Consider the following 20,804-nt stretch of genomic DNA (forward strand, 5'->3'; position numbering starts at 1 on the left):
TTCAATTAATAAACAACCTCTTTGTTTAGTTGTGAGCATTATCATTATCATTCCTTCACTATCTTGCAGATAAGTTAGTTCCTACAACAAATAGTCTCTTGTATTCTTTAACTAATAGTTTTGTGTTCTTGTGATTTTATCTACAGCTAGAAGCTCACAACTATGCCATAAAATAACTCGCAGAGCAATATTTAATTATATATTTTTTTAAACCTTTTCACTATTTCAGTGTGTGTGTGTGTGTGGAGTTTACACATTCTCCCTGTGTCTGTGTGGGTTTGCTCCGGATGCTCCGGTTTCCTCCCACAATCCAACAATGTGCAGTTTAGGTGAATAGGCCATGCTAAATTGCCCATAGTGTTCAGGGCAGTGTTGGTTGTGGGTAAATATAGGGTAGGGGGATGAGTTTGGGTGGGTTACTCTTCGGAGGGTTGATGTGGACATGTTGGGCCAGAGGGCCTGTTTCCACAATGTCAGGATTCTATTATCATTCTTCATTTCATGAAAAAAATTCAGTTTTGCTCACTGCTTTGTTTTTCCTTCTTCTTCTCTTTCATTCTCCCACTTTATCTGGGGAAACGATAGAAACAAATAACAATTGATAGTTCATTAAATGGAAAAAAAGCAACAAATTACTATCCATTTCTAAACTGCCAGAAATCTGACTTGTACTTAGGCAGAAATCTGTTGTCAATGAGGTTCAAATCCAAGAAGGACATTTTGTAACCACTAAGCAGTCTTTAAATGGGTTACTTTTCTAGTTTTCCAGGCACAATTACTTTGCAATATTTAATATTTTGGCTTTGGGTCAGCTTTTAATCTGTATTGTATTAATGTGTATTTTCTGTAATGCATAAAGGATATCTTTGCATCATCCAATAATGACCCATTGATTTTTTTTTTTGCTGGCAGCTACTTCTAACACAACTGTGCATCTATCCACTGAATCTCCAAACTATACAGCTCCTACACAAACAACCAGCAAAACAGAAATTGCTGTGACTACTGTGCTTCCAATCGGTAGAACAGCAACCACCAAATCTTGGAGTAGCACGGAAACTACTACCACAGCAGCTTCTGCTAATAGTACAAGTATGTATCTTTAAAGAGGATTAAAGAGGAAAGTTTGGAGCTACATTCTAATTAGACAAAATTGATTATGTTAAAATTTTTGGATTTTTTTGCCATTTTGTTTGGTTTGTAAGAAATGATTCCTTGGATATTGTTTTGTTAACAGCTGAAATATTGCAAGGGAATTGTTGAATAAAGAGTGGAGTGAAAGTGAAAAACTTAATTTTTAAACCTGCTGTGTGGATGTGTATGTGACAGCAGATGAAGTAGCAAGGTTGAATTGAGACAGTGATAAATATAGATCTTGATCCAGGCAATTTGCTGTGCTCAGTGAAGTAGCGGTGCAAGGGCAGTGTGAATGGGGCACCATTTTCATTTCTGTCAGACAGACAAGTAAGAACATTCTGCATGAGATGATTGAAAGAAGATTGGTCCTATGTTATTAGAGGCCAACATGGGAAGAGAATGGACATGGGTAGAAAGATTGGAGTCCAGGGAAAGGGTGGGAGTGATAGCAGCATGGATCTGATTTGTTTCAAATGGAGGTTTGAGAAGAATGATCCAGCCTCTCATTCAGAAAAAGTTTATTGTTGGCTGAAGCCCAGTGGCAGTCTCCTTACTGCCTTGTTTTCCTTACCAAACCAGCCTTGAAATGTGGACTTCATTGGTTCAGTTATTTAGAACATAGACATAGAATGTTACAGCACAGTACAGGCCCTTTGACCCTCAATGTTGCGCCGACCTGTGAAATTAATCGGATGCCCATATAACCTACATCGTTCCATTATTATCCATATGTATGTCCAATGCCCATTTAAATGCCCTTAACATCGGCAAGTCTACTCCTCTTGCAGGCAGACAAAAGTGAGGACTGCAGATGCTGGAGATCAGTCTAGATTAGAGTGGTGCTGGAAAAGCACAGAAGGTCAGGCAGCATCCGAGGAGCAGGAAAATTGATGGTTCGGGCAAAAGTCCATCAGGAAACTGATGAAGGGCTTTTGCCCGAAACATCGATTTTTCCTGCTCCTCGGATGCTGCCTGACCTTCTGTGCTTTTCCAGCACTATTCTACTTTTGCAGGCAGGCCGTTCCATGACCCTACTACTCTGAGTAAAGAAACTACCCCTGCTATCTGTCCTAAATCTATCACCCCTCAATTTAAAGCTATGCCCCATCATGTTAGCTTCACCATCTGAGGAAAAGTGACTCGCTGTCCACCCTTTCTAACCCTCTGATTATCTTATACGTCTCAATTTAAGTCACCTCTCAACCTCCTCCTTCTCCAACAAAAACAGCCTCAGTTCCCTCAGCCTTTCCTCATACCAGGCACCATCCTGGTAAATCTCCTCTGAACCATTTTCAAAGCTTACAGATACTTCCTATAATGTGGTGACCCGAACTGCACGCAATACTCCAGGTGCAGCCTTACCAATGTCTTGTACGGCTGAAGCATGACCTCGTGGCTCCAAAACTCAATCCCCCTCCCAATAAACACCAATTCCCCATATGCCGCCTTCAGAACCCTATCAACCTGGGTGGCAACTTTCATGAATTTATGCACCTAGACACCGAGATCTCTCAGTTCATCTACACTGCCAAGAATTTTACCATTAGCCCAGTACTCTGCATTCCTGTTACTTCTTCTGAAGTAAACTACCTCACTTTTCCACATTAAACTCCATTTGCCACTTCTCAGCCCAGCTCTGCATCTTATCTATGTCCCTCTGTAACCCACAACATCCTTCGGCACTATCCACAGCTCTGCCTACATTAGTGTCATCTGCAAATTTACTAACCCATCCTTCTACACCCACCTGCAGATCATTTATAAAAATGACAAACAGCAGTGGCCCCAAAACAGATCCTTGCAGAAACTGAATTCCAGGATGAATATTTCCCATCAGTCACCACCCTCTATCATCATTCAGCTAGCCAATTTCTGATCCAAACCACTAATTCACCTTCAATCCAGAAATTCTGTATTTTGTGCAGTAGCTTACCATGTGGAACCTTATCAAACTCCTTACTGAAGTCCACATACACCACACCAACCGCTTTACCTTCATCCACCTGTTTTGTCATCTTCTCAAAGAACTCAATAAGGTTAGTGAGGCATGACCTACCTTTCACAAAACCTTGTTGACTGTCCCTAATCAAATTATTCCTTTCCAGATGATTAGAAATCCTATCTCATAAGCTTTTCCAACATCTTGCCCAAAACCAAAGTAAGGCTCACTGGCCTGTAATTACAAGCATTGTCCCGACTCCCCTTCTTAAACAAGGGAACAACATTTGCTGTCCTCCAGTCTTCTGGCACTACTCCTGTTGACAATGATGACACAACGATCAAAGCCAAAGGCTCTGCCATCTCCTCCCTGGCTTCCCAGAGAATCCCATCCAGCCCAGGGGTCTAATCTATTTTAAGATCTTCCAAAATTGCTAAAAACTCCTCTTTGTCATCCTCCATCCCATCTAATCTTGTAGCCTGTATCTCCGTATTCTCACTAACATTGGAAAGGTCAATGTGAATACTGATGAAAAGTATTCACTAAGCGTTTCTCCTATGTCCTCAGATTCCACACACGACTTTCCACTAATTGGCCCTAATCTTACTTTAGTCATTCTGATATACCTATAGAAAGCCTTAGGGTTTTCCTTGATCCTATCCGCCAACAACTTCTCATGTCCCCTCCTGGCTTTTCTTAGCCCTCTTTAGATCTTTTCTGGCTAACTTAACTCTCAAGCCCCCTAACTGAGACTTTATGCCTCATCTTCCTATAAGCCTCCTTCCTCTGAACAAGAGTTTCCAGTTCTTTAGTAAACCATGACTCTTTGTTGACAACTACCTCCCTGCCTGATAGGTATTTACTTATCAAGGACCCACAGTAGCTGTTCCTTGAATAAGCTCCACATTTAAAGTGTGTCCATCCCCAGCAGTTTCCTTCCCCATCTAATGCATCCTAAATCTTGCCTAATCACATCATAATTGCCTTTCCCCAGTTATACCTCTTTTCCTGTGGTATATACCTATCTCTGCCCATTGCTATTGTAAACATAATCAAATTATGGTCACTATCGCCAAAGTGCTTACCTACCTCCAAATCAAACACCTGGCCGGGTTCATTCCCCAGTACCAATATGGCATTGCCCCTTGTTGGCCTGTCTACATACTGTGTCAGAAAACCCTCCTGCACACATTGAACAAAAACTGACCCATCTAAAGTACTTGAACTATAGTATTCCCAGTCAATATTGGGGAAGTTAAAGTCTCCCATAACAACTATCCTGTTACTCTCGCTCCTATCAAGAATCATCTTTGCTTTCGATTCCTCTACTTCGCTGGAACAATTCGGAGGCCCATAGAAAACTCCAAACAGGGAGACCTCACCTTTCCTGTTTCTAACCTCGGCCCAAACTACCTCAGTGGATGAGTCCTCAGATGTTATGTCAGCTGCTATAATGCTACCCTTGATTAACAACGCTACACCCCTCCCCCACACGCACGCACACACACTCGGTTCTTGCTGAAACATCTAAATCCTGGAATCTGCATTCCTGTTCCTCCTCTAGCCATGTCTCTGAAATGGCCACAACATCGAAATCCCAGGTACCAACCCATGTATTCTCATACAAAGCATTTGATTCAGGAATTGATGGTAGCCTTTTTTTCTGCCCATCTCCAATATGTTGGGTGGTACAATTTCAGGTGGGAATGTGTGTACGTTTTTACCCCTCCCTCCCTATTATGGAGCATGACAGGCTTGTTAGTGCTAGAAATAGGAACTGTACAACCTGTAATCTGGGCCAATATTTGCCCTTGTATAATAATTAGGGGCTTAAGATAATATGAGCCCTTTCAAATGATAACAATTAAAAATCCTTACCATACCATTTCTTTACAATCTCGATGTCTTGTGAAAGCTGAATTTATTGATCCGAGTCACTGCTTCAGTTTTGGCTTTATGATCAGCCATATAAAAAAACAATTTATTCAAAAAGATGCACAGCCAGTTTCTATTAAACATCCTTCTTACTATTGCTATTACTCTGTTGCTTTCTCAGGTACTGATATTACTACGACTGCCTTGTCCATTGTTTCACATTTTGATATTGGAAGCTTTACAGGCGGTATTGTGTTGGCTTTGGCTGTCATAGCTGTTTTCTACCTTGGACGAAGATTTTGCATTTCCAGAAGTGGCACTCGGTACAGAACCATGTAAGAAATCCATATCATGTATAATACAAATAGCGCTGTTAAAGATTTCTTCCTTCGCGTTGTTAAAAATTCCAACCTTAAGATAACTCAATAACACAATAAGTGAGTATATGATTTAAGCTGCAGGTTCAATCACTGGTCTGTGAACTATAAGACCATAAGCATAAGACAAAGGCTATTTAGCCCATCAAGTCTGCCCCACCATTCAGTCATAGCTGATAAGTTGCTCAACCCCATTCTCCTGCTTTCTCCCCATAGCCCTTGATCCCCTTGATGCTCAAGAACCTATCTATCTCAGTCTTAAATATACTCATTGACCTGGCCTCCGCAGCCTTCTGTGGCACGAATTCCATAGACTCACCATTCTAAAAGGTCTTCCCTTTACTCCAAGGCTATCCCCTCGGGTCCTAGTCTCTCCTACTGACGGAAACATCTTCCCAACATCTACTCTGTTCAGGACATTCTGTATTCTGTATGTTCAATTAGATCCCCCCATTCTTCAAAATTCCATCAAGTCCTCAAACATTCCTCATATGTTAAGTTTTTCATTCCTGGAATTATTCTTGTGAACGTCCTCTGAACATACTATGGGGCCAGTACATCCTTCCTGAGATATTGGGCCCAAAACTGCACACAATACTCCAATCACTGTTTGAATATTGCGTGCAATTCTGTTCTCTTCCTATGGGAATGATGTTGTGAAACTTGAAAGGGTTCAGAAAAGATTTACAAGGATGTTGCCAGAGTTGGAGAATTTGAGCTATAGGGAGAGGTTGAATAGGCTGGGGCTGTTTTCCCTGGAGCGTCGGAGGCTGAGGGGTGACCTTATAGAGGTTTATAAAATCATTAGGGGCGTGGATAGGGTGAATAGACAAAGTCTGTTTCCTGGGGTGGGGGTGTCCAGAACTAGAGGGCATAGGTTTATGGTAAGAAGAAAGAGACCGAAGAGGCAACGTTTTCACGCAGATACGTGTATGGAATGAGCTGCCAGAGGAAGTGGTGAAGGCTGGTACAATTGCAACATTTAAAAGGCATCTGGATGGGTATATGAATAAGAAGGGTATGGAGGGATATGGGCCAAGTGCTGGCAGGTGGGACTAGATTGGATTGGGATATCTGATGGACGGGTTGGTCCGAAGGGTCTGTTTCCATGCAGTACACCTCTGAGTTGATGTGGCCTTGTAGAGACTCAGAAGTACATCCTTGCTTTTATATTCAAGTCCCCTCAAAATAAATGCCATTATTGCATTTGCCTTCCTAACTACTGACTTGACCTGAAAGTTTGCCTTGAGAGAATCCTCGACTCAAACTCCCAAGTCTCTTTGCACTTTAGACTTCTGAATTTTCTCCCCATTTAGAAAATAGTCCATGCCCCTCTATTCTTCCTACAAAGGTGCATGACCTCACACTTTCCCACGTTGTCCTCCATCTGCCACTTCTTTGATCACTCTCCCAACTATACAAATCCTTCTGCAGCCTCCCTGCCCCCTCAGTATTACCTGTCCCTTTATCTATCTTTATGTTGTCGCAAAAGTAGCCAGAATTCTCTGTTATTTCATCTAGATCATTAATGTATAAAGTGAAAAGTTGTGGTCCCAACACTGAGCTTTATAGAACACCACTTTTGGCACCGGCTGCCATCCTGAGAAGGACCCTTTTATCTCCACTCTGCTTTCTGCCAGACACCCAAGCTTCTATCCATTCTAGCACCTTTCCTCTGACACCATGGGCCCTTATTTTACTCACTAGCCTTCTGTGTGGCACCTTGTCAAAGGCCTTCTTGAAGGTGGATACATCTGTTGACTCTCATTGGTCTAACCTGCTTGTTACTTCCACAAATTCTAGCAGATTTGTCAGGCATGGCCTCCTCTTGATAAAACCAAGCTGACTTTGCCTTATTTTTTACCATACACTTTCAAGTATTCAGAAATCTCATCCTTCATAGTGGATTCCAGGATCGGTCAGTAATTTTCCATCTTTTGCCTTACTCCCTTTTCACACAGAGATGTCACATTAGCGATTTTCCAGTCTAGTGATTCCTGAAAGATCACCACTGATGCCTCCACTACCTCTTCAGCTATCTCCCTTAGAACTCTGGGGTATAGTCCATCTGGTCCAGGTGATTTATCCACCTTCAGGCCATTCAGTGTTTCTAGATTTGGAGGTGCCAGTGTACAAAGTTAAAAATCTCACAACACCAGGTTATAGTCCAACAGTTTATTTGGAAGCACAAGCTTTCGGAGTGCACCTCCTTCATCAGGTGGTTGTGAAGTATAAAACCACAAGACACAGCTTTTATAGTAAAAGTTTACAGTGTGATGTAACTGAAATTATACGTTGAAAAAGACCTGGATTGTTGGTTAAGTCTCATCTTTAAGAACGACCATGTTGGTTTCAGTTCTTTCATAAATCTCAACTTTATAAAGTTACATTCTCAAGTGAACCTATTGCTCAAGTTCACTTGAGAATGTAACCTTATGTAAATCACAGAACTTTTTTAAAGAAAAAAATCTGCCAGTTTCAAGCTAATGTTTAGAGTCTAAATGAAGAGAGTTTCAGCTCTGATAAATAGTCATCTGGACTCAATGTTAGCTTGCTCTTTCTCCGTGGATGCTATCTGACCCACTGAGGGCTCGAGCATTCATTGTTTTCAGTAGTTTCCAGCATCTGCTGTAGTTTGTTCCTGTCAGTTTCAACAATGGGGAATGAAATTTCAAAGCTGAATTTACCAACATGCAGATTAAATACAAATATCACCATCTTACTGTATTTCTTGACATACAGGTTCAGTGAGGTATGTTGTGATTAGATCATTTTGCTGATGTGAAGGATGCTTATGAATAATGGTATCATTGTTTTCCTTAATTAGTGACTGCCATAGAGTCAATGACTTACCTTTTCAAATACTATACTTTTTATGTTTTAAAGAAGTTAAACTTTATTTGAGTCTGACCTCTTGCCTCTGGTGTTTCCATCTCTGAATCTATTTGATGGTGTAGTCCCTCTAAATGAAGAAGAAAAATTGCTGCAGCATTTGCAGAGAAGAAAAACATAACTTGTTCAGAATTTCTTTTATTTCAAACTTGTAATTTAATCTCATCAAGTAAGAAGGCTTTTTTCATTTTGTTCATTCCCTTAACACCCAGGCTTTGCTACATTTCTGGCATCTAGAATTTTCTAGTAGGGTTCAGATGTCAATGACTGAAAATGGACTGAATGATAGTTCATTATTCATACACTCTTCATAATCTTGCCTAAATATGAATGACTACATTTAACATCTGCAGTTATGTCTGGCAGAAAGCCTATGAATTGGTAACTTAAGTCAGGGACCTTAGGATTGTATCCATTGTCAAGATTTCAGGACTCACTCATCATAAAATGTGTTTCTGAACTTATCCAGAACTACTTAGATTTCTTAAAGGAAAACAGAAATTTCTGGAGCATCTCAGCAGAACCTGGCAGCATCTGAGAAGAGAAAGCAGAGTCATTGTTTGGAATCTAGTAGATGGAGAATCATTGGACTCAAACCAATGACTGTCCTCTCTCTACAGATGCTGCCAGGCCTGGTGAGGTTCTCCAGTAACATTTTTGTTTCAGGTGTCCAGCATCCTCAATCTTTGTTCTTTGTGGATTTTTTCATTTGTTGGTTTTAATTTACATTTACTTCAAAATGTGGTTTACTTCATAATTTAAAAAGCACTAACTATTTTTTATATATTCCAGTGAAGAAACTGAGGCAATAATCTAAGCATCAAATATGAAAACTCCAAGGGATAGCATTGCTTTTTCCATGAATTGGAATCTATGATAGCACGATTTGTCTTTTCATTAAAATGTCTGTTCAGATTTTTGCATATTAAATTACTGTCTTTTTCCATAAAAGTTTCTACCCAAGAGCATTGTTGCATTGGATTAATGTTTTTAGATTTCAAAACATGAGATATAATTTTAAAATCTGCAAGTGCCTCTTAAGCTTAACTAGTTATCTAGTGACTTTGAAGTTGTAGTCATGACTATGAAAGCACAAAGTATGGATTGCTTTGGATATAATCTAATTGGTACAAAGACGACCTTCTTGTTTCCCTTCAAGCTTTAGGTTTTCTCATTTGGCTGAAATGTCCAAAACCAAAGCTTTAGTTTTTTTTATTCAAGGCCATTGTCTCCAATGTTCACTCTATATATAGCAATCAGAATGTCAACAGAACTTTGTGCAGAGAGAAACTCTATCTAAGTTGTACCTGCACATGAATAAATTACTTCTGTTTTATGACTGTTGATTTTACTGCGTAAGATTTTTAATAACATTCCTTTAATATTTTACTGGTCATGTCTACACTTAAAATATATTGAAGGATTTCTTGTGAAAGACACCAGTTATAATTTCTAGTTTCTCAACTATGTTTTACTGGGTTTTTGTTTGTTTCATTGCTTAAAAATTAATTTTAACTTGTTTAAAAATAATTTTGTTTTCTGTACTGAGTTTTTAGAAGGCAGATGGGTGTTAAACTATTCCCACTGTTTCAAAATAAAGGTTTTTATTTAAACTATCAACTATGCAACATATAAAGCATTCTCTTTGAGCTCTTTTGAGCAAGTGTGTTGTTAGAAATTATAATAGTTTAAATATTTTCTGTGTAAGCTGCCTTCTCTGTTTCTTGCACTGTTGAAGTTGCAAAATTGCATTATTTAGAACCTGTACAGAACTTGTTAAAATTTATTTTAGTAATGTATATTCCTAATGACTTGATTCCAGCCATTTTGAATCAGATTACTCTTACAAAAAAAAGGATTATCTACAAATTGGGATGAACATACATAAATATGAATGGATAATGTCATATATTTTGCAGTTTCAAGACAGTAAACATTTTAGACCAAACTTTTACTGCGTTGTACGAACACAACTTGGATTTACGTATTTTTACTCAGCTGCTTCTAAAAGCAGGTGTTGTTGCCACAAGGAATCAACAGATTTAAGTGAGCCTTGTGTGAGCTGAGGTGCTATAATCACTATCAGCAAGCAACCTCAAAGTATTATACAATCAAAGCACTTTTATAAAAATGACTGTGAAAATAATTAAAAAGTTTTATTGATCCTTTATTGATTTCAAGGCTGCCTTCTTTAACTCTATTGTGTTATTACACAGAATTTGCCATGTTTCAAACACCATACCCTTTCTAGCTTGCCATGGTGCTGAGATTGCATGGTAGAGTCTACCTTGTGACCATTTTGGTGCCAGTGTAAACAATGCCAATGACACCAATTCTAGCATTGGCAGTTCTGAGCATTGTTTTTTTTGCCCTAAATGTCACATTCAGGAGAGATGTTAGGGAGCACTTCTACACAGAAAAGGTGATACACATTTTGAATTTCCTCCCATGATGCTAAATCAGTTGTTAATTTTCAGTCTGATGAAGATAAGTTTTGTTATGGGCCAAAGGCAGGTACATGGAGTTAGGTGACAGGCTTGAGGGGCTGAAGAGTGTGCTGATCTTATGTTCCCTTATAGATTGATAGATCGTTAACTGCTCCATTTTCTGACTGGCTGTCAACCTGCATATTTTTAAGATTCTCTCCATACATTTGATTAGCAGGTAGCCATTCAGATGAGAAAAAGAAACCGTAGGTGAGAAAATCTGGCCAAACTACAGAAGTAGCAGGGATGTACTGTGGATTTTCACAAAGCAGAGCTGGAAATATTTTCAGATAAAATTACTTAAATCAATGTTATCTGTAGGAAGTTTTGAACTTCAAGTGTGGTTATGACCATAGAGTTTAATTTTAATAGAAAATGCTGTGTGTACACCTCACATACACTCTACCACCACCTCAGCAATTACAGATGGGGAATAAATACCAGGCTTGCCAGCTAGTGGTGATATCCTCAGTATGATTTTTGATTTATTTATTTTAAAACCTACTAATTAGTAACCAAAGGAAAACATTTAAAATACTTAATGCTTTCATCTTGACAACAAATGTTTAAAAAAACTTGCATTTGAATAAAGTAAGTGTTGAGGTTAAAGTTTTTTTAAAAGCTAATCTGAAGTCGGGGTATCCAAATCTCATTTTTAATTGGTTGGTAATTAACAGTCGACAACACTAACTTATGTTACAGTGCTTCAAAAAAAATAAAATGAGTGACAATATATGTATTTGTTCAATATAAAAGATATTTTTCTTTCCAAGAGATGTTATGGTAGTCTTTGTCCTCTGAACAGCTTTGACAATAGACAATAGGTGCGGGAGTAGGCCACTCAGCCCTTTGAGCCAGCACCACCATTCATTATGATCATTCACAATCAGTATCCTGTTCCTGCCTTATCCCTATAACCCTTGATTCCACTATCCTTAAGAGCTCTATCTATCTCTTTCTTGAAAGTATCCAGAGACTTGGCCTCCACTGCCTTCTGGGGCAGAGCATTCCATACACCCACCGCTCTCTGGGTGAAGAAGTTTCTCCTCAACTCTGTTCTAAATGACCTACCCCTTATTTTAAACTGTATCCTCTGTTCTGCACTCACCCATCAGCAGAAACCTGCTTCCTGCCTCTAGAGTGTCCAATCCTTTAATAATCTTATACATCTCAATCAGATCCCCTCTCATCCTTCTAAACTCATGCATACAAGCCCAGTCACTCCAGTCTTTCAACATATGATAGTCCCGCCATTCTGGGAATTGACTTCGTGAACCTACGCTGCACTCCCTTAATAGCCAGAATGTCCTTCCTCAAATTTGGAGACCAAAAGTGCACACAATACTCCAGGTGCGGTCTTACCAGGGCCCTGTACAGCTGCAGAAGGACCTCTTTGCTCCTATACTCAATTCCTCTTGTTATGAAGGCCAGCATACCATTAGCTTTCTTCACTGCCTGCTGTACCTGCATGCTTGCTTTCATTGACTGATGTACAAGAACACCCAGATCTCATTATACTTCCCCTTTACCTAACTTGACTCCATTTAGATAGTAATCTGCCTTCCTGTTCTTGCCACCAAAGTGGATAACCACACATTTGTCCACATTGAACTGCATCTGCCATGTATCCATCCACTCACCCAGCCTGTCCAAGTCACCCTGTATTTTCATAACATCCTCACATTTCAGCCTGCCACCCAGCTTTGTGTCATCAGCAAATTTGCTAATATTACTTTTAATACCTTCACCTTCTATCGTTCATGTATATTGTAAACAGCTGCGGTCCTAGCACTGAACCTTTGTGGTATCCCACTGGTCACTGCCTGTCATTCCTAAAGGGACCCGTTTATTACTACTCTTTACTTCCTATCAGCCAGCCAATTTTCAATCCAAGTCAGTATTTTGCCCCCAATACCATGTGCTCTAATTTTGCTCACTAACCCCCGATGTAGGTCTTTATCAAGGGCTCTCTAAAAGTCCAATACACAATAATTCTCCCTTGTCCATCTTCATAGTTACATCCTTAAAAAAGTCCAGAAGATTAGTCAAGCATGATTTTCCCTTCATGACTCTGACCTATCCTGTTACTGCTATCCAAATGAGTCGTAATTTCATCTTTTATAACTGACTCCAGCATCTTTCCCACTTCTGACGTCAGGCTGACCGGTCTATAATTTCCTCTTTTTTTTTCTCTCTCTCTCCTTTCTTGAAAAGTGGGCAACCCTCCAATCCACAGGAGCTGATCCTAAATCACGGGAGCATTGGTAATCATTTTCCAATGTGTCCACGATTTCTAGAGCCACCTCCTTAAGTACCCTGGGATAGACCTAACAGTCTATCCAACACCATTTCCTGTCTAATATAAATTCCCCTCAGTTCATCCATTACCTTTGGTCCTTCAGCCACTACTACATCTGGGAAATTGCTTGTCTTCCCCAGTGAAGACCGATCCAAAGTACGTATTCAACTCTTCTGCCATTTCCTTGTTCCTTTGTAGTGGCAAATTGTGGTGAATAATTAATGCTGGTCTTAACAGTGATGCCCATATCTCATGAATGAATATATTTTTAAAAACAGTTAGGATGGCAAATTTTCAAAGCTAGCAAAATTATCCAGGTCTGAACTTTAGATGGTCTTATATACTGAATAAAGTGAAAAATTATTTACTAAAAGTATTCCAAAATCCACTGAAAACATCCATGTTGCATAAAGTCATTATAAAAAAGAAATTTGTCTAAGAAAGGGAGCAGTTTACACAAAAGACACACCTGTTCCTTTAATGCCCATTTTCAACATTCTAAATACATTTAGAATTCTATACACCCTTCTAAATGGCATTTGTGATTCAAAACAGTAATAAAGCAATCACACATTTGGTGGTAGATTTATTCACAATGTGGATTTTCTTGGTTTGGAAATTGATCCATATTACTAGATAAAGCACTTAAGCTCCAACCACGCAACACTTATCCACCACTTGAACTTCTTCCTAACTTTCCTCATTCATTGCCTTTATTCATTTCTCCACCAATATCTAACTACCCATTAAATGTATCCATATTATCCCCCTTCACATCATTACCTTGTCCACTCTGTGGATAAAGGAGTTTTTTTCAAATTTCCTATTTGATTTTGTGGTGAGTACCATAATTATAAACTCTAGTTTTACTCCTGTCCTTCAGTGAGAAGATACTTGCCTATGCTATCGAATCCACAAGTTTAACAACCTCTAATAGATAAGCCTTCAGCCTCTTTTTGAAAAGAGAATGAACCTGTTAATTTGCTTCTGATTATAAACTCACTTTTGGTGTCATCCTTCTAAATCTTACACTATTTTTACGTGGTAGCCAAAGCTGTACACAACAATTCAATACTGGATTAGTGGTGCTGGAAGAGCACAGCAGTTCAGGCAGCATCCAACGAGCAGCGAAATCAACGTTTCGGGCAAAAGCCCTTCATCAGGAATAAAGGCAGTGAGCCTGAAGCATGGAGAGATAAGCTAGAGGAGGGTGGGGGTGGGGAGAGAGTAGCATAGAGTACAATGGGTGAGTGGGGGAGGAGATGAAGGTGATAGGTCAAGGAGGAGAGGGTGGAGTGGATAGGTGGAAAAGGAGATAGGCAGGTAGGACAAGTCAAGGAGACAGTAACTGAGCTGGAAGTTTGAAACTAGGATGAGGTGGGGGAAGGGGAAATGAGGAAGCTGTTGAAGTCCACATTGATGCCCTGGGGTTGAAGTGTTCCGAGGCGGAAGATGAGGCGTTCTTCCTCCAGGCGTCGGGTGGTGAGGGAGCGGCGGTGAAGGAGGCCCAGGACCTCCATGTCCTCGGCAGAGTGGGAGGGGGAGTTGAAATGTTGGGCCACAGGGCGGTTTGGTTGATTGGTGCGGGTGTCTCGGAGATGTTCCCTAAAGCGCTCTGCTAGGAGGCGCCCAGTCTCCCCAATGTAGAGGAGACCACATCGGGAGCAACGGATACAATAAATGATATTGGTGGATGTGCAGGTGAAACTTTGATGGATGTGGAAGGCTCCTTTAGGGCCTTGGATAGAGGTGAGGGAGGAGGTGTGGGCACAGGTTTTACAGTTCCTGCGGTGGCAGGGGAAAGTGCCAGAATGGGAGGGTGGGTCGTAGGGGGGTGTGGACCTGACCAGGTAGTCACGGAGGGAACGGTCTTTGCGGAAGGCGGAAAGGGGTGGGGAGGGAAATATATCCCTGGTGGTGGGGTCTTTTTGGAGGTGGCGGAAATGTCGGTGGATGATTTGGTTGATGCGAAGGTTTGTAGGGTGGAAGGTGAGCACCAGGGGCGTTCTGTCCTTTTACAGTTGGGGGGGTGGGGTCTGAGGGCGGAGGTGCGGGATGTGGACGAGATGCGTTGGAGGGCATCTTTAACCACGTGGGAAGGGAAATTGTGGTCTCTAAAGAAGGAGGCCATCTGGTGTGTCCTATGGTGGAACTTGTCCTCCTGGGAGCAGATACGGCGGAGGCGGAGAAATTGGGAATACGGGATGGCATTTTTGCAAGAGATAGGGTGGGAAGAGGTGTAATCCAGGTAGCTATGGGAGTCAGTGGGTTTGTAAAAAATGTCAGTGTCAAGTCGGTCGTCACTAATGGAGATGGAGAGGTCCAGGAAGGGGAGCGAGGTGTCAGAGATAGTCCAGGTAAATTTAAGGTCAGGGTGGAATGTGTTGGTGAAGTTGATGAATTGCTCAACCTCCTCACGGGAGCACGAGGTGGCGCCAATGCAGTCATCAATGTAGCGGAGGAAGAGGTGGGGAGTGGTGCTGATGTAATTACGGAAGATCAACTGTTCTACATAGCCAACAAAGAGACAGGCATAGCTGGGGTCCATACGTGTGCCCATGGCTACACCTTTGGTCTGGAGGAAGTGGGAGGATTCAAAGGAGAAATTGTTAAGGGTGAGGAACAGTTCGGCCAAACGAATGAGAGTGTCAGTGGAAGGGTACTGTTGGGGACGTCTGGAGAGGAAAAAACGGAGGGCTTGGAGGCCTTGGTCATGGCAAATGGAGGTGTAGAGGGATTGGATATCCATGGTGAAGATAAGGCGTTGGGGGCCAGGGAAACGGAAATCTTGGAGGAGGTGGAGGGCGTGGGTGGTGTCTCGAACGTATGTGGGGAGTTCCTGGACTAGGGGGGATAGGACAGTGTCAAGGTAGGTAGAGATGAGTTCAGTGGGGCAGGAGCATGCTGAGACAATGGGTCGGCCAGGGTGGTCAGGCTTGTGGATCTTGGGAAGGAGGTAGAACCGGGCAGTGCGGGGTTCCCGGACTATGAGGTTGGAAGCTGTGGGTGGGAGATCTCCTGAGGTGATGAGGTTCTGTATGGTCTGGGAGATGATGGTTTGGTGATGGGGGGTGGGGTCATGGTCGAGGGAGCAGTAGGAAGAGGTGTCCTCGAGTTGGCGTTTGGCTTCAGCGGTGTAGAGGTCAGTGCGCCAGACTACCACTGCACCCCCTTTATCCGCTGACTTGATGGTGAGGTTGGGATTGGAGCAGAGGGATTGGAGGGCTGCGCGTTGTGAGGGTGAGAGGTTGGAGTGGGGGAGGGGGGACGACAGGTTGAGGCGGTTAATGTCCCGGCGGCAGTTGGAAATGAAGAGGTCGAGGGCAGGTAATAGGCCAGCGCGGGGTGTCCAGGTGGATGCAGTGTGTTGGAGGTGGGCGAAGGGGTCCTCGGAAGGTGGGCGGGAATCCTGATTGTGAAAGTAAGCTCGGAGGCGGAGGTGACGGAAGAATTGTTCGATGTCACGTCGTGTATTAAATTCATTGATGCGTGGACGGAGGGGGATGAAGGTGAGTCCTTTGCTGAGGACTGATCGTTCGTCCTCAGTGAGGGGGAGGTCTGGAGGGATGGTGAAAACTCGGCAGGGCCGGGAGCTGGGATCTGGTGCAGGTGTGGAGCTGGGAGTGGGGTCGGAGCCAGTACCTGGAGTGGGTGTGATGGTGGGGGGAATGGGGGTGGAGGCATGAGCAGGGGTAGTGTTCCCCTCGGGGTTCTGGGGGGTGGGGATAGTGACAGTGGGGTCTGTGGGGGGCGTGTCAGCAGAATGCAGGTGAGTGGCGCTGGTGGGGGCGGAAGTGGTGGTGACCATGGCAGTAGGGGAAGTCACTGAGTGTGTGGCATCAGCGATGATGTGAGGGCCGGAAGTGGCTGTGGGAGTGGCCATGATGTGGGTGGAAGTGACATCATCACTCGGCGTGGAGGTGGTAGCTGCGTCAGCCGCATGGCTAATGGCGTTTCCGAGGCCAGGGGAATCTTCTGGAATGTTTGAAGAGCGCTGGTTATGGAGGTGGGTGGATAAAAGTTTGTTGTACTTACAGTTTTTGATGTTTGAGATGGAATTGAAATACTGTTTGTTGAGAGTATGAATTCTCCTGAGGATGTAGTACAGAGTGGGTCCTTTGCAATTCTGAGAGAGTGTGGCCCTCAGCTGAGGCAGGGCTGACTGTAGAGAGGTTAGGTGACGGCGCATTGCTGCAAGCGTGGAGTGGAGGATCTTGAAGGAGAACTGTTGCTGGTGTTTTTGAATCTGTAGTCTGTACTGTTTGTCCTGTTCGGGTCCAAACTCTGCTGGTTTAAAGGTGATCTGGAGTCCGTGTGGGATGAGTTGGTTACGGAGGCATGCACTGAGGAAGCAAATGTGGCTGTGATACCGAGTTTGTTTCACAACATGGTTGAAGAGCTTCAGAGCAGAGGAAATGACCTGGGAGTTGCAGTGGGAGAGGGACTCCCTGAGATTCTTGTAGAGAGAGGAGGAAAACTTCTTCAAGGCAGGCATCCTTACAAGAGGATTCGCAGTAGGGTTAAAATCACAATTTTACCACAACAATTCAATGTCTAACCTAATTAAAGTTTGATAACTTTTACATAACTTTCCTACTTTTCTGACCCTCCAACAGTAAATCCATGTGTTTCATTTGTTTTTATAGCCTCATTAAGCTTGTGTTGCAACTTAACTGATTTGTATATCTTCCTCAACACTTGTTATAGGACATATTTATTTTTGTAAAATTTATTATTACCCCTTTTCATAAGACCATAAGATGTGGGAGCTGAAGTAGGCTATTGGTTTTATTAAGTCTGCTCTGTTATGAAATGGTTAATCTGATATTTCTCAATTCCACTTTCCTACCTTTCCCTCTCAGCACTTTTCAGCTGGTGTGCTGCAGCAAGGTGAAAAGTGTGTCGCAAAATTCAGGAAGCGCTACTATTTTACCTGAGCGTCGCGACTACATGTGTGCTTCCGAATTCCACCAGAGCCTCTTGTTTATATTTGAAGGCGATATCTGCTGATGTTCGTCAACATGCATGTGCCGCAAAAGGACGATGTGCTCGGTTATACAGTCTGCTTGCTCATCCACAGCGCCAGACATTCGTCTGAGCATGCTCAATAATCGCATGTCATATTTCCAGCAAGGAGTTGCACTTGCAGTAAAAAGAAGTGCAATTGAAATGGCCGGTGAATTGGTCTGTTTACCTGAACACGTTTACAAGTTAGCAAGGACTTTAAAGTGAATATTTTTGAAATTTGTTTTAGTTAAGCCATTCATTTAAATCTTAGATTCTAAGTAGTAATGAATATGTTTCTTTCAAAAGAGGCAATTTCTCTGCTATATCTGTCTGACCCCAAAGAAAAAGAAGCAAGAACCTTTCAGAGACAGTGTAACGAGAGCTAAGTTGCCTTTAGAGTTTCATGGACAGAAACTTGTCCCGCACCTGAATGTGCAGTGAATAATTGACAAACACTGCGATGTTATCAAATAAGTTAAGATGCCATTTACAGACAAAACATTTATGTTTTGGTAGTCATGATTTGGAGATGCTGGTGTTGGACTGGGGTGTACAAAGTTAAAAATCACACAACACCAGGTTATAGTCCAACAGGTTTAATTGGAAGCACTAGCTTTCAGAGCGCTGCTCCTTCACAACCACCTGATGAAGGAGCAGTGGTCTGAAAGCTAGCGCTTCCAAATAAACCTGTTGGACAATAACCTGCTGTTGTGTGATTTTTAGATTAGATTAGATTCCCTACAGTGTGGAAACAGGCCCTTCGGCCCAACAAGTCCACACTGACCCTCCCATTTCCCTCTGACGAATGCACCTATCACTATGGACAATTTAGCATGGCCAATTCACCTGACCTGCACATCTTTGGACTGTGGGAGGAAATCGGAGCACCCGGAGAAAACCCATGCAGACACGGGGAGAATGTGCGAACTCAACACAGGCAGTTGCCTGAGGTTGGAATCAAACCTGGGACCATGAGGTAGCAGTGCTACCATATCTTGTGAGCTTTATTTTCAACATTGGTGTACATAAAAAAAACCACAGGACGGAGCACTTGTCCGTGGAGCAAGATTCCTCCCAGACCAAATGGCTCTGCACACAACTACAGGTTACAGAATTCCAAAAACCCAGTAAATTAAAATATACATTGTGTTTTGTTCTGATCTATTATGTTCACAAATAGTTTGAAACAATTGAGATTTTTAAAATGTGTCTGTGCTCTCAATTGAAGACTGATTTTTTGCCAGTGGATTTGAAGCATTCATGTTTTTGATCCTTCTCTATCTTGTTTTATGGACTACTTTGCAAACCTTTCTATTAAGGCCATAACAAAGTAAATACAAGTCAATCTAACATTTATTAGCAAACAATTCAGCTGAAAAAAGTGAGCAGAATTGTTTATCTCATTAAGTGCACCTTGATACTGAAAAGGTTGGGAAGCACTGCTTTATACCTATCTATGGTAAAGCATTCTTCAGTTACCCTCAGTGTTGCAACCAGTCTAACAATTATCTGATTGGCTCCTGTGTAGCTGAACATTTCATGGGTGTGAACAAAACAGACAGAAGCTTTTGGATGGCTGAAAGGATGTTGTCATCGTTGTCCATTAAAAAAAACTAAAGTCTGAAGAAAGCCAGTTTATTTTCACCTACTAGTTGCTGTAAGCTGTGGCTTTTAACCAGTAAGTCAGAGACATTATAATTTGTGAACCAGTCACTGTACATCCGGTGAAAATGAATGAACCAAGGAAACGAAAAAAGCACTGAAGATTTGAGAAACAAAAGAAAAACCCCATTGAATGCTGAGGGATGGCACCATTGAACTGTATCCTCATTTTTTTCTCTTCTGCTCATAACACCAAGCATTATGTCTGCTTATGTCTGTTGTGGAGTTTTAGAAGAGGGATAGAGCTGTAGCCTTTAGAGCTTATATATTGCCAGTTCATAGTTGATTGACTGTAGTTAAAACATATTTATTAGTAATATGTAATAATTCTTGTTAAATAGAAAAGTCTGATCCATTTTTTTCTGTTAACTTGAGTCTATCAGACAGATTAATTGGGGACTTTGCATACTTTGATAACTTTTTTTAAAAACTTGAGACAATTGCTGGATTGTGGGGCTTGACTTGAAGTGCACGACCATAATAATATGTGACACCATATTTTGAAGTGCGTTGATTGAGAGACCAACTGTTAAAACTCAGAAAAAGAAATACCCACTTGTTTTAGTTTTGGGGAAACGATGGTATAGTGACAATATCACTGGACTGACAATTCAGAACTTCAGATTAATGTGCAAGTTCAAATCCCATCATAATAGACAATGAAATATGAATTCAATAAAAATCTGGAATTAGAGTAGAGCTGACTTAATGATAACTGTGTAACGACTGTCAATTGTTATAAAAACCCATCTAGTTCACTGATGCCATTTAGAGAAAAAAATCTGTCATCTTTACCTGGTCTGACCTATCTGTGACTCCAGACCCACAGCAGTATGGAAGTGAAGGACCGTGGTATCTGAAAGCTTGCAGTTTCAAATAAACCTGTTGGACCTCTCTGCATTATTGCATATCCCGAGTCATAGGTTAGCAGAATAGTGAAGAAGACGTTTGGTATCCTTTCCTTTATTGGTCGGAGTGTTGACTACATGAGTTGTGAGGTCATGATGCAGCTGTACAGGATGTTGGTTAGGGCACTGTTGGAATATTGCATCCAGTACTGGTCTCTTTTCATTTGGAAGGATGGTGTTAAAATTGAAAGGGTTCAGAAAAGATTTACAAACATGTTGCCA

The 20,804-nt window shown here is 41.7% G+C and overlaps 1 protein-coding gene across 1 annotated transcript in view; it reads left to right on the forward strand.

Annotated features, from left to right (window-relative positions):
• Positions 1-10,388, forward strand: part of tmem123 (transmembrane protein 123) — a 31,300-nt gene extending 20,912 nt beyond the window's left edge. Inside the window, exons 2-4 of the mRNA XM_072578230.1 lie at positions 913-1,092; positions 5,133-5,286; positions 9,013-10,388. Of these exons, the coding sequence (XP_072434331.1) occupies positions 913-1,092; positions 5,133-5,286; positions 9,013-9,037 (359 nt within the window). The 3' untranslated portion in view covers positions 9,038-10,388. The remainder of the gene's footprint in view (positions 1-912; positions 1,093-5,132; positions 5,287-9,012) is intronic.
• Positions 10,389-20,804: the final 10,416 nt, after the last annotated feature.

The sequence above is a fragment of the Chiloscyllium punctatum genome, chromosome 9, assembly GCF_047496795.1.
Source record: "Chiloscyllium punctatum isolate Juve2018m chromosome 9, sChiPun1.3, whole genome shotgun sequence".
Taxonomy (NCBI): domain Eukaryota; kingdom Metazoa; phylum Chordata; class Chondrichthyes; order Orectolobiformes; family Hemiscylliidae; genus Chiloscyllium; species Chiloscyllium punctatum.